The sequence below is a fragment of the Aquarana catesbeiana genome, linkage group LG08 (genome assembly GCF_042186555.1).
Source record: "Aquarana catesbeiana isolate 2022-GZ linkage group LG08, ASM4218655v1, whole genome shotgun sequence".
NCBI classification, from domain to species: domain Eukaryota; kingdom Metazoa; phylum Chordata; class Amphibia; order Anura; family Ranidae; genus Aquarana; species Aquarana catesbeiana.
Genome location: NC_133331.1, coordinates 63,787,919 through 63,803,077, shown reverse-complemented (window position 1 = coordinate 63,803,077; position 15,159 = coordinate 63,787,919). Strand labels below are relative to the sequence as shown.

Genomic DNA, 15,159 nt, shown 5'->3' with positions numbered 1-15,159 from the left:
TTGGGTATGAGTCAGCATGGCACATCTTGACTTGGCAATATTTACCCACTCTTCTTTGCAAAAACACTCCAAATCTGTCGGATTGCAAAGGCATCTCCTGTGCACAGCCCTCTTCAGATCACCCCACATATTTTCAATTGGATTCAGGTCTGGGCTCTGACTGGGCCATTCCAAAACTTTAATCTTCTTCTGGTGAAGCCATTCTTTTGTTGATTTGGATGGTATGCTTTGGGTCGTTTCTTCGGTTGTGTGCCAATATTGACTGGTAATTTGAACTGTTCTTAATTCCCTCTATCTTGATTAAGGCCCCTGTTCCAGCTGAAGAAAAATGGCCCCAAAGCATTATGCTGCCACTGTAATGGTTCACGTTGGGTATGGTATTCTTTTGGTGATGTGCAGTGTTGTTTATGCACCAAACATACAGTGGGAACGGAAAGTATTCAGACCCCCTAAATTTTTCACTCTTTGTTATATTGCAGCCATTTGCTAAAATCTTTTAAGTTCATTTTTTCCTCATTAATGTACACACAGCACCCCATATTGACAGAAAAACACACAATTGTTGACATTTTTGCAGATATATTAAAAAAGAAAAACAGAAGAAGAAATATCACATGGTCCTAAGTATTCAGACCCTTTGCTCAGTATTTAGTAGAAGAACCCTTTTGATCTAATACGGCCATGAGTCTTTTTGGGAAAGATGCAACAAGTTTTTCACACCTGGATTTGGGTATCCTCTGCCATTCCTCCTTGCAGATCCTCTCCAGTTCTGTCAGGTTGGATGGTAAACGTTGGCGGACAGCCAATTATAGGTCTCTCCAGAGATGCTCAATTGGGTTTAAGCCAGGGCTCTGGCTGGGCCATTCAAGAACAGTCACGGAGTTGTTGTGAAGCCACTCCTTCGTTATTTTAGCTGTGTGCTTAGGGTCATTGTCTTGTTGGAAGGTAAACCTTCGGCCCAGTCTGAGGTCCTGAGCACTCTGGAGAAGGTTTTCGTCCAGGATATCCCTGTACTTGGCCGCATTTATCTTTCCCTCGATTGCAACCAGTCGTCCTGTCCCTGCAGCTGAAAAACCCCCACAGCATGATGCTGCCACCACCATGCTTCACTGTTGGGACTGTATTGGACAGGTGGTGAGCAGGGCCTGGTTTTCTCCACACATACCGCTTAGAATTAAGGCCAAAAAGTTCTATCTTGGTTTCATCAGACCAGAGAATCTTATTTCTCACCATCTTGGAGTCCTTCAGGTGTTTTTTAGCAAACTCCATGCTGGCTTTCATGTGTCTTGCACTGAGGAGAGGCTTCCGTCTGGCCACCCTGCCATAAAGCCCCGACTGGTGGAGGGCTGCAGTGATGGTTGACTTTCTACAACTTTCTCCCATCTCCTGACTGCATCTCTGGCGCTCAGCCACAGTAATCTTTGGGTTCTTCTTTATCTCTCTCACCAAGGCTCTTCTCCCCCGATAGCTCAGTTTGGCCGGACGGCCAGCTCTAGGAAGGGTTCTGGTCATCCCATACGTCTTCCATTTAAGAATTATGGAGGCCACTGTGCTCTTAGGAACCTTAAGTGCAGCAGAAATTTTTTGTAACCTTGGCCAGATCTGTGCCTTGCCACAATTCTGTCTCTGAGCTCTTCAGGCAGTTCCGTTGACCTCATGATTCTCATTTGCTCTGACATGCACTGTTAGCTGTAAGCTCTTATATAGACAGGTGTGTGGCTTTCCTAATCAAGTCCAATTAGTATAATCAAACACAGCTGGACTCAAATGAAGATGTAGAACCATCTCAAGGATGATCAGAAGAAATGGACAGCACCTGGGTTAAATATATGAGTGTCACAGCAAAGGGTCTGAATACTTAGGACCATGTGATATTTCAGTTTTTTTTTTAATACATCTGCAAAAATTTCAACAATTCTGTGTTTTTCTGTCAATATGGGGTGCTGTGTGTACATTAATGAGGAAAAAAATGAACTTAAATGATTTTAGCAAATGGCTGCAATATAACAAAGAGTGAAAAATTTAGGGGGGTCTTAATACTTTCCGTCCCCACTGTATCTTTTGGAATTATGGCCAAAAAGTTCAACCTTGGTTTCATCAGACCATAACACATTTTCCCACATGCTTTTGGGAGACTTCAGATGTGTTTTTGCAAAATTTAGCCAGGCTTGGATGTTTTTCTTCGTAAGAAAAGTATTCCGTCTTGCCACTCTACCCCATAGCCCAGACATATGAAGAATATGGGAGATTGTTGTCACATGTACCACACAGCCAGTAAATGCCACATAATTCTGCAGCTCCTTTAATGTTGCTGTAGGCCTCTTGGCAGCCTCCCTGACCAGTTTCTTCCTGTCTTTTCAATTTTGGAGGGATGTCCAGTTCTTGGTAATGTTACTGTTGTGCCATATTTTCTCCACTTGATGATGACTGTCTTCACTGTGTTCCATGGTATATCTAATGCCTTGGAAATTGTTTTGTACCCTTCTCCTGACTGATACCTTTTAACAATGGGATCCCTCTGATGCTTTGAAAGCTTTCTGCGGACCATGGCTTTTGCTGTAAGATGCCACCAAGACATATTAGGAAAGACCTACTCGAACAGCTGAACTTTATTTCGGGTTAATCAGAGGCGCTTTAAATGATGGCAGGTGTGTAATGACTCTATTTTAACATCAGTTTGAATGGGATTGCTTAATTCTGAACATATCCCCAGTTATAAGAGGGTGTGCACACTTATGCAACCACATATTTTAGTTTTTTATTTTTACTTTCCCCTCCCTAAAAGATTTCAGTTTGTTTTTCAATTGAGTTGTACAATTTATAGATCACATTAAAGGTGGAAAAAGTTCTGAAATGATTTATCTTTGTCTCATTTTTTTTTACATCACGGAAACCTGTCATTTTTTTTGTTTGCAATAGATTTTTATTCATAAGTTTAACACATTTCTTAGGATACAAATAATATATTGATATAGAAAGATCCATGCACTCTCAAAGGTAACCAAGTGCCAGATCCTTATGACTGTATTACAAAAACAATTATAAAGGTAAATTTGGTTGAATTAGGCTGCTACCTAGTACGGAATAATCATGACTTCTCTGTGGTATAAACTATTTAGGAATATTGCTCCGGAAAACATCTTGGTAACGTCTGATCAAACTGTAGCGCCTATAGCATAACCCAAGGTCGGGGCACTTATTACCAAGGTTGATATGGTACTTTGAGTCACTTTACGTAGCTCCGACATTGGCATCAAAGAAACCTGACATTTTAACAAGGGTGTGTAGACTTTTTATTATATATATATATATATATATATATATATATATATATATATATACATATATACAGTGGGGACAGAAAGTATTCAGACCCCCTTAAATTTTTCACTCTTTGTTATATTGCAGCCATTTGCTAAAATCATAAAATCATTTCAGTTCATTTTTTTCCTCATTAATGTACACACAGCACCCCATATTGACAGAAAAAAACACAATTGTTGACATTTTTGCAGATTTATTAAAAAAGAAAAACTGAAATATCACATGGTCCTAAGTATTCAGACCCTGTGCTGTGACACTCATATATTTAACTCAGGTGCTGTCCATTTCTTCTGATCATCCTTGAGATGGTTCTACACCTTAATTTGAGTCCAGCTGTGTTTGATTATACTGACTGGACTTGATTAGGAAAGCCACACACCTGTCTATATAAGACCTTACAGCTCACAGTGCATGTCAGAGCAAATGAGAATCATAAGATCAAAGGAACTGCCTGAAGAGCAGAGAGACAGAATTGTGGCAAGGCACAGATCTTGCCAAGGTTACAAAAAAATTTCTGCTGCACTTAAGGTTCCTAAGAGCACAGTGGCCTCCATAATCCTTAAATGGAAGACGTTTGGGACGACCAGAACCCTTCCTAGAGCTGGCCGTCTGGCCAAACTGAGCTATCGGGGGAGAAGAGCCTTGGTGAGAGAGGTAAAGAAGAACACAAAGATCACTGTGGCTGAGCTCCAGAGATGCAGTCGGGAGACAGGAGAAAGTTGTAGAAAGTCAACCATCACTGCAGCCCTCCACCAGTCGGGGCTTTATAACAGAGTGGCCCGACGGAAGCCTCTCCTCAGTGCAAGACACATGAAAGCCCGCATGGAGTTTGCTAAAAAATACCTAAAGGACTCCAAGATGGTGAGAAATAAGATTCTCTGGTCTGATGAGACCAAAATAGAACTTTTTAGCCTTAATTCTAAGGGGTATGTGTGAAGAAAACAGTGAAGTATGGTGGTAGCAGCATCATGCTGTGGGGGTTTTTCATCTGCAGGGATAGGACGACTGGTTGCAATAGAGGGAAATATGAATGTGGCCAAGTACAGGGATATCCTGGACGAAAACCTTCTCCAGAGTGCTCAGGACCTCAGACTGGTCCGAAGGTTTACCTTCCAACAAGACAACGACTTTAAGCACACAGCTAAAATAACGAAGGAGTGGCTTCATAACAACTCCGTGACTGTTCTTGAATGGCCCAGCCAGAGCCCTGGCTTAAACCCAATTGAGCATCTCTGGAGAGACCTAAAAACGGCTGTCCACCAACGTTTACCATCCAACCTGACAGAACTGGAGAGGATCTGCAAGGAGGAATGGCAAAGGATCCCCAAATCCAGGTGTGAAAAACTTGTTGCATCTTTCCCAAAAAGACTCATGGCTGTATTAGATCAAAAGGGTGCTTCTACTAAATACCGAGCCAAGGGTCTGAATACTTAGGACCATGTGATATTTCAGTTTTTCTTTTTTAATAAATCTGCAAAAATGTCAACAATTCTGTGTTGTTCTGTAAATATGGGGTGCTGTGTGCACATTAATGAGGAAAAAAATGAACTTAAATGATTTTAGCAAATGGCTGCAATATAACAGAGTGAAAAATTTAAGGGGGTCTGAATACTTTCCGTCCCCACTGTATATATCTTTTTTAAAGGGAACAATCAGGCATTTGAGTTAAAATATGTATTTTAGCTCATGAAATCATAACAGTAAGTATGTGTAAATCAGGAGAAAAAAATGTGAGCTGTGCCATCCGTCTGCATTGAGTAATGTGTATATTTTGGGCGGGTTCCGAGTTGGCACCTTAGCTGCTCTCCCATTGAGAGGAAGTAAAGTTGAAGTGATAATTAGTTGTAGTTAATGATTTCAAAGACTCCAGTCTAAAAATATTCTGCCTTCTTATTAGAGTGAGGTTCTCGATGGCATCTCACCTTTTGGTCTTGGCTGTAGGCCAGGATCCAGTCTTCTTGCTTGGGATGAAATAAAAGGCTCTGTATGTAAAAATTGAGTCGATACTTTTGGTAGGTGGCCCCTTCGTCAGAACTAATTAGCAGACTGCTTTCAATCTCTGGGTCAGTTAGCAGCATGATCTGCAGAAAGAGATACAATAGTCAACACAGTACTTGACCAAAGTAACAAAAGGTAATGCACAGTACAGTGGAACCTTGGATTATTAGCATATTCCGTTCCAGGAGAATGCTTGTAATCCAAAGAACTCGCATATCAAAGCGAGTTTCCCCATAGAAGTCAATGGAAATGAAGTTAATTTGTTCCGCATTGACTTCTATTACATACAATACCGCATGTGGCCAGAGGTGGAGGGCGCCGGAGAGCCTCGGAAATACTTGGGGCAGCTCGGCTGAACTCGGAAAGGCTCGAAAACACTCGGGAACTGAGTATTTCCGAGTGTTTCCGAGTCATTCCAAGTATTTCCGAACGGCTTCGAGCCGTTCCGAGTGTCCCTGGCGTCCCTCTGGCCAAATGCGGTACTGTATCGCCCATTAGCTTGAATTCTGCTAATTTTGTGAGACAACACTCGCAAACTGAGTCAGAATTTAAAAAGAAAAAGTTGCTCATCTTTTAAAACGCTCGTTAACAGCGTTACTCATAAACCAAGGTTCCACTGTATTATAATAAACCAGGCAAAAACAATACCTTAATTATAAAGTGATGCTTTTATCAAGAATTTGAAATACATGAAATACAATATTTGTATTATTAACTTTTCCAAATTTACATAATGATTAGCTTTGCAACATTATATTGGATAATTAATGTATTTGCAGCCATCCTTGGAAAATCTTAACTGTTTATGAAGTTTCATAAATTGGTGCTGAGAACTTATTATAGTATTGTCAACAGTACTTATCCCTTAGACATGTGCACTGCCGAAAAATTTGTTCATTTTCGTTTCATTCATTTTTGGGGTTTTTTTTCCGTTTTTTCGGGTCATTCATTAAGATTGAAATTCTTTATTTAGAATATATATGAAACTTTAATTTGTTATGTTCCATTCATTTAGATGCGGTATTCGTAAATTTGAAAATTCATAAGTTTGGAAATTCGAAAATTCGAAAATCTGAAAATCCAAAATACCAACTAACTAACTAATAATAATTAACTATTAAATTATAGGTATTGGAATTTGCTTTCACATTTGGCTGTTTATGAATGTAGCCAATACAAATTTATCCGAAGTTACGAATTACCAGAAATAGCGAATGCTGCATCTAAATGAATGGAATGTAAGAAATTAATAATAGTAAATAAAAATAATTACAATGAACACTTTTTATTATTATTAATTCATTGCGTTCCATTCGTGTAGGTGCGGCATTCGTTATTTCAGATAATTCGTAACTTCGGATAAATTTGTATTCGTTACATTCATAAACAGCCAAATTTGAAAGGAAATTCCAATACCGATAATTTAATAGTTAGTAATAGTTATTATTATTAGTTAGTTAGTTAATATTGCGGATTTTCGGGATTTTCGAATTTTCGAATTTCCGAATTGTCGAATTTACAAATTCTCCTTTTCAGAAAAATTTGTTAAACAGGTTTTCCTGAACATTTCCCAATAACGAATTTGTCAAGTTTTGTCAGAAAACGAACTTCTAGCGAAACTAATTGCACATGTCTATGTCTGTGGCCACGCCCTCTGAAGACGTAATGACGAAATGCGTCAGGGCGTGACCAAGCGACCCTGCAGTTTGACTCGGACAGCATTATCCCATGACTCATCAAGGTGGGCGGGACGATTACTATTCCGACCAGCGGTGAGCTGACGCTGTCTCACTGACAAGCTGCCTTTTTATTCTAATGATCTGGTAAGCGCATTTTGTAGCAGGGAGATTGTTTTTTCTTAATAAAGGATATAACACTATGGCAAGCATCCCTTCTATTTTTTGCATGATATGTCCACAAACATAATGACCAAGGAGAACTGACCTCTATCAGCGGGAGCAGAGCAGGCATACCTGACTCTTACCTCTGGTGAGCATACACACAAAGGGGGCTATCAGGTGACTGGGTGAAGGTGTAGAGGCAGATAAATGGTGCACTGTTGGTGGAATTAAAGTTCGGATCGTAATCCGTCTTTTGCATGCATGATTCATCATCTAAATGACTTGCCGGATTAGCCTGTTTTAGGCTTTACAGATACTATGGACTATGTCCTTTTATGAATTTGATTTTATTTAAATGTTTTGACATCATATGAATTTTTACACTTATGGTTGGTGATCCATGTTAAGCGCTGTTAATATTTTCTCTTGTGGGGAGGTATATTTATTTCATAACGCTTGATTTTTATAATAGCAGCTAACTAGTGTATAAAATCTATCATGTATCCATTTAGAGCGCTGGGATCAGAGATTCCTCCTTTTTTCTCTGATATTTTGTTTATTTCAGAACTTGCATATAAGCCTTCAAAATTGGGATTTTTCAAGTTCAGGTCCTATATACTTTGATAGAGTTTGCGGCTCGGGTCCGAACTTTTTACACATTCGGGAGTTCTGGTGCGAGCCTAACCGAGGGGTGTTCGGCCCATCACTACTGGTAAGATACTCAGCAGTTAGCTGGAGAACTAAAAATAAAAGGATATTCCCTGCACTTCTGCTCTTCCCTAGCAAATACTATCTACAGCACTGGTCCCTAATAGTGCACTGACTATGTTAACTGTTCTCCAGTTGCCTGTCCTTGGTTTAGATATCCTTAATGTTAGGATAAATTACACTATTGTCTCAATTAACATTGCCAGGTGCAACAGAGAGAGGTCGCTGAAAAGTCCCATAAAAATTCTGCTATGGGGCCCCATGATTTGTAGTTAAGCCCTGGTGCTAACAGTGCAAACAACCATCCCCCCCCAAGCGGCTGGCGGCACCTAACAGCCCCCCCCCACAAGCACGCTCGCTCACTGTCTGCCAGTCGGTCCGGCACTTACCCCATCTAGGTGGCAGGTAGCGGACATCGGGCAGCGGCTCCTGTGTCCTCTCCTCCATCACTGCGGTTTCCGCTGTGCATCTCCTCCCCTTCTCCTAGGTGTCCAATAGGATCGCCTGTCCTTTCAGCCAATTGGATGATGGGTCTCAAGACCCACTTCCTGATTGACTGGGAGAAGGATCAGCGTTACAATAGTGTTACAATAGGGAATATTCAATAGCACTTGCAGACTTGAAAAGGTCTATTTGCCTTTAGAAAATCAACCCCGTCAAATGCTTGCAATTACTAGGTTTCCCTTGTTATACATTTAGAGATAGGATGTCAATAACTGTTATGGTCACATATTGAGGTTTTTGTACATATAATTTTGATATAACTTAAAATGATATGAAAGTATCTTTAAAAAAAATAACAAACATGTTATACTTACCTGCACTTTGCAATGGTTTTGCACAGAGCAGCCCCGATCCTCCTCACCTGAGGTCCTAATGGCTCCTCCTGTCTTCAAATACCAGCCCCCCCAGCAAGCCACTTGCAAGAGGGTACTTGTGCAGACCTGCTCCTGAGCAGGGCTGTGCGCATCTATTGGCACACACAGTATGGCTTGACCCCGTCCCTCACTCCCTCGTCACACTGAGAGAGAGAGCGGTGTCACTGCTTTTGGTCACAGCGCTGTACTGAATGAGATCAGGCTCACGTAAGTATTTAGGGGGCTAGGGGGAAGCTGCACCCAAAAGGTTTTTTACCTTAATTTAGAGATTGCATAAAGGTAAAAAAACCTTAAGGCCTCTTTCAGATCAAGCACATCTGCCCACTCAGTGGGGGATCTGTCCGTTCATCCCTACTAAGCAGGTGGATGACAGGTCTGTGTCCTCTGTGATATGCAGGGCTGATGCAGACACATATAAAACTAAAAATCCGCGCTTAGATATATATATAGCTGCAGCCTCTCCAGTGTCTTGGTGTCCCAAGAGGTATATGCAATAAAAACGAGGAAAATGGCACTGCTAATATAAAATGTGATAAAATATCCCCTTGAACCAGTTTCACAGACTGATTCGGAGAAACCGTAAGTTGCCGGAGGTGACATTGACGTCGATGTGTACCAAGTCCCGCCTTACGCGTTTCGTCACTGAACGTCGTCTGAGGCGTTTATTACATATAGTGACACAGACACGGCCCACTGTTCTCTATGGGGAGGTCAAATGGAAACATCCAAACTGTCATCTGATCCGATTCACTAGATGGATGGGGAACAGATGCCCATCTGTCTATCTTTCAGCTCGGATCAGATGCAGGCAAGTGTAAAGGGATGCATGTCCGTTTACATTCACCTCCCCATAGAGAATAATGGGTGGTCTGATTGGGTTCTCCTGAAAAACTGGTGGGCCCGATCAGTCTGCTGGTGTGAAAGGGGCCTTAGCCTTTTCAACCATTTTAACTAATAGAGTGAATCCAGATTTGGACTGGGTGTGTAGAGTCTTTTTATAGTGTTTGGTAATTACCACACACAGTAATAACAATAATAATAATACATTTCCTTGGGATTAAAATGTTTTCTGAATCTGAATCTGACAATACAATATTTTTTGCCATTTTGGAATTATAACACCAAACCAGGCTTACAGAGCTGACCCCTCCTTTTGAGCTGTGCAGATGATTACAGGAGTTTTATATAAAAGCAGATTCAGATATGTATACTAGCTGTCTTTAAAAAGAAATCCATGTTTTTAATTTCTTTTATTAAAGTGTTACTAAACCCACAACAGTAAAATCAGTCCATATATGCAGTAAGAAGTGAAAGTAAAGGCGTGACCGGTATCCAGTAAATGCAGGTATTAAAGATGTTTTATTGGAAGTTTCAGCAATAAAATGAGGCCATCGCGTTATGGGGGGCTAATGACTCCCCCTTTATCAGGGCTGTTTGGAAGCTCTTTGTTAGTCCCCTGAAACGTGTTGGCCTCATTTTATTGCTGAAACTTCAAATAAAACATCTTTTGGGCAGCACAGTGGTGTAGTGGCTAGTACTCTCACCTAGCAGCAATAGGGTCTTTGGATCAAATCCCGACCACGACACCATCTGCCCGGAGTTTGCATGTTCTCCCTTTCCGCCAACACTCCAAAGACATGCTGGTAGATTAATCGAATCCTGTCTACAAATTGGCCCCAGTATGTGTATATGTGCATGTGTTTGTAAACGTGTCAGGACCCTGCAGGATCAAGATGCAACTCAACTCAACTCTCAACTTTAATACCTGCATTTCCTGCATACCAGGTGCTCCTTTACTTTCACTTCTTTCCAAGCAAACGCAAAGTCGACCACAAGGCCGTACCCCGAGGTAGCAACCCAGGCCCTAACAGTGTTCACAACACCTTTTCCTTCAACCGGGCATGAACCTCTGGAAACCAACTCTTCCCATCTGCCCACATCCTACATAACCTACAGTAGTGACTGATCAAGTCAGTCCAGCGCAATCTACACCTCCTCTTCTAAGCTGTATCTGCAGTAAAGCATGCTTATTATTCTCACAGTGGATCCTAAGTGGTTAATATTTTGCATGGTATAAAAAGGCTGTTTGATCCTGTCTTCTCTGATCCTCCCCTTTTCCCACTGTCGCCAATCCATCTGCTGATAGTACAGAGAACTAGGAGGCACTCTGCACATGCTCAGTTTGGTGTGTATTGCTAGAGAGTTTTTTTTTTTTTTATTATTACGGAGAGTGCATGTGATCAGCACAGGGCCAATTAGCACTGTCCAATGAGAGGGTCATGCAGCCTCACAGGATAATCAGAGGAGAATGAAAACTCCTCCTACAAACTTTAACCAGACACTGATATAAGTCACAAGACTGCTATATACTGCTGATGAGAAAAGGTATTTAGCAGTTTATATTTACTAAAACAATTGCATTTCCATGTTCTGTGTACTGTGGGAGACCGGATATAGTGAATACAGGGTCCTGGGTTTAGTAACACTTTAAAGAATACAGACTGTCTAAACAGGAATAAATAGCAGTGTTTTATATCTGCCGGGAAATTGGCTTTACTAAAATTAGATGGCATTGGGTTACATTGGGAAAACAGTTAAAGCAAGAAGCAAACCAAAGAAATATTGTATACACTGTTAATGGTTTTATGCCAACAGTCAGTCTTTTTGTTGTTCAGCAGCACTATAATATGATTGATAGCTGAGATCTGATTAGTTGTGTTGCCTAACTACTTTGAAATTTCTTTTGCAACAGTATAAATCATTTTTAATGCCTCTCAGTGTTACATTGAAGAACTCTAAGGATGAGTTACTCTTCAATGCCCAGTTCTATTTCTCCATCAAATTTGATGCTGCAAAATAATGCCTGTTGTCATAAGGAAACTACAGACACATGGATTTAATGAAGGAATGCAGATTGCGAATGCAGTCCTAAGAGGCTAAAAAATGATTTGCAATAGTAAGCTGGCATAAAACGGGCTTTGTAATCTTGTGCGCTTTCAACACTTCACCAAGCGTTAGCCAAAGTCATTTTGTTTAGAAAAATACCCCTAAGTCCAGTTATGAATTAATTAAAAAACGATTCCAGGCATTTTAAACACTACAAGTAAAAAGGAAAGCATCAGCCCAATTTATAAGTAACATTTCATTCTGTAGCAGATTCTGGAAAGTTAAACTTTCAATTTTTTTGATGGTAAAAAAATTTGCATTTATTGTTACTATTATTTTTTTGGAGCCTGTAAAACATTGCACCAGCGATCAGCAGATCACTGGTGCCATGCAGGTCTCCAGCAGATCCGCCAGTGTATCTACTTGCCCACACATCCCAGATGGGTAAGCAGATGCAACCTGACAGGAAGCATGAATGAACTACCATGGTGCTCCACAGCGCCATGGTAGTTAATTGTAAACTACAAGCCGACAGCCACAAAGACCTTGCAGTTCTCCATGCACAGAGCCCTCTCAATCAGTGACACAGCCGGGTGGGTGGAGCCCTGCTCTGCCAGATTTTTTAAAATTGTGACAGCTAGCGGGGGTAGAAGAACCCCACTAGCTGTCACAGCAGGAATCAAGGAGGAGTGGGGGGCCGGTCCATGATGAATATGGGTGTAACATGTAACATGTTAGAAAAGGTGAACTTATCCTTTAAACTTTTTTGTTCGTTTTGAAAAGAGTATAGAATGAGTAAACCATAAATAAAAAAATCCCTGTATACAGCAATGTATAATAAGCTTTAGATGTCCCTCAAAAACTGTCAAGCATCTAGGCAAAATCAAAGCATATTTTCCTTTTTTTCCCCCCTGTCTGTATCCTATTGGGAAAAAAATTCCTTCATTTCTTGTCTCAAAACAGATTATCCTTAGCTTGACATGTTTCACCCCTCCCACTGGGCGTTATCAGAAGATGACACACAGTGGGAGGAGCTAAACATGTCAAGCTAAGGATAATCTGTGAAGGCTGTTTGGATGCCAAGGTGGCAATTTTTGCACATTTTAAAGATTCTGATGTAAGTGTAATAATTTTAAACTTTTTAAAAACCTTGCAGTATTACACTATATGCCCTCTTCTCTTCACTTGTCCAAACTTTACTACCCCGACTGTCTTTGACCAAGTAAAGTATGTAGGATCTACATCAAGTGGTGGAGGAGAGGAGATTCCATTCTCTGAGGCACAACCAATCTACATATCTGCTGGACAGGAGACACCATCTTGATATACACAGGCGTATTTATCATCTTTATCTGGTGAGTGGGGACCCAGGAGGGGAGCACAGGAAGTCATCAAGATTACATCAACGTGCCACCAGCCCTGTACCTCACACTTGATGAACTTCATTGATTGCACCTTATTTTGCACTTTTTTGAACTTTATTGAATGCACTTTTTTTGCACTATATTGGCACTTTGTTACACATGTTGTCATATGACACATATTTGATGCGAGTATATGTATATTTATGATTTAGAGAGGTAGCGCTGAGTATAATTTTTTGTTGTCATTTTTTGGGGTATTCACCTCGCACTACAGCGGCAGCCCTAATACATATGTACATGTGGGTGGGTGTGTAAACGCACACGCTTATGCACACTTTGTATTTATTCTATCATTTATTTGTAATTTATTTACTATTTTATTTATTCTTCTCCACGGCGTGGGTCTATCTTTATCATTTTTAAAGAAAGTTGACTTGATTGTTTCATGTTCCTAAAGATTACAGAGGGTTACATAAACCAGTCAATATTGTCCTCTTCTATAAGTCTAATATCTATGGACTTTTAAAGACATTTAGTTTTAGTTTTGGACAGAATCAAGGAGGGTTGCAACTCCTATCAATTTTTTATTGCTGGAAATAAAAGAAAGGCGTGGGGCACTTGATCTCCTGAAGCAGTAGGTGTTCTTTATCAGGTCTTAAGTAGTGTAGAGAAAATAATTATCCTTGGGGTGGCTATTTCGGAGTGTCTACTACAAAAGCTCATACCACCCTGAGATCTTTTTGAAACATTTATTGGTTAAGAGCTTCAAATAAATCCAATGTGTTTTTGGGGAAAGAGTTTCCTCAGAGCATGAGCAGTGGATGTTATTAGAGTCAAAATGAGATTCAATAAGAGACTTGTGTTAGGGCTTGATAAAGACTGTCATCTCATAATAGCAATAGATTAACAGCCAGCTGTGTTCATAGAGTATTTGACAGTCTTCATCAAGCCCCAACAGAGGTCTCCTATTGCATCTCATTGTGACTCTAACATCCACCATCCACTGCTCAATCCCTGAGAAAGGGGGATACCTTTCCCCCATAAAGAATTGGCTGTATTTGATGCTCTTAAATATTAAAAAACAGTGTCCTAACCACTCTCTCTCCAATTCTAAAAACAGTACTTTTGGCTTTACATAAACTTTACCTATAGCCCATCTGATTTCATTTAAAACTAAAACGTCACTATAGGGAGAACAAACACTTATATCATAATCATAACAGCATCAACACCATACAAGGTCACCTAATTAAAAATCTGTACTTCAACGATCAAAATATCCTCACGCGGTAGAACGCATGAAGACATTAGACAGACATTACCTTTCCCATGACACAGAGAGGAAAAACACAAGCCAACAACTGGAACAAATAATGCCTACAGGGGATATGTTGTATTGTTAGATGACTTTGGGGAATACAATAACAAATATGTTAATCGGCTTACATGGGAGGTAGGATGCATTACAAGACATAGATGGCTGATTAAGTCAATTTGTTATTCCCGCTGTGTGGGATGTGCCATGAATGTGATTGAGTGAGCATGAATATATAAATAATTGATAGATGTCAACTCAAACCAACTAGCCTGGACAAGTCAAGGAGAACTGCAACAAGGACATACGTTTATATTTTCTTGCCCCTGACATACTTGTACATTCTGTGCATTAATTATTTTTGCAGTCATATTTTATGACTTTTCATGCTGTTTTATTTCTCCCTTCTTGTCAGTTGGCTGTGCCCTTCTGACAAAGTCTATTTTTTCAAATTTACTGGTTTTCACGGATGACTATGAGTTTGTAGAAGATACTTACCAATGCAGAGCATAAACACAAAAAACATACTTTTGTGGCCAGATTCAAACCATATATAGAAAAAAATAAGTATAAACCAGAGTGGTAATCTCCAGTAACCTAAACCAGCAGACTATAGCGGCAAAGCATTGGAGACAAATCTAAGTCCAGTATAAATGGATGGTGACCTGCTACTAATAGCCCCCCTTTGTTGTGGGACTGGTGGCTCTGCTCTAATTTGAAGGAAAAGTATGACTGTATTCAATGAGGCTTACTGTGTACCATAGTTTGCCCATTCTACCTTGTTCCATCTGAACCCTGCATGCTGGGATCAGTGACTCTTCTTGTAAAACATATCTTGGATGTTG

At 40.3% G+C, this 15,159-nt stretch overlaps 1 protein-coding gene across 9 annotated transcripts in view; it reads right to left on the bottom strand.

Moving 5' to 3' along the window:
- The window catches only part of SORCS1 (sortilin related VPS10 domain containing receptor 1), a 1,093,315-nt gene that overhangs the window by 507,083 nt on the left and 571,073 nt on the right, over positions 1–15,159 (bottom strand). For all 9 annotated transcript variants that reach the window (XM_073595916.1, XM_073595919.1, XM_073595918.1 and 6 more), the window contains exon 4: positions 5,247–5,405. In XM_073595916.1, the coding sequence (XP_073452017.1) occupies positions 5,247–5,405 (159 nt within the window). The remainder of the gene's footprint in view (positions 1–5,246; positions 5,406–15,159) is intronic.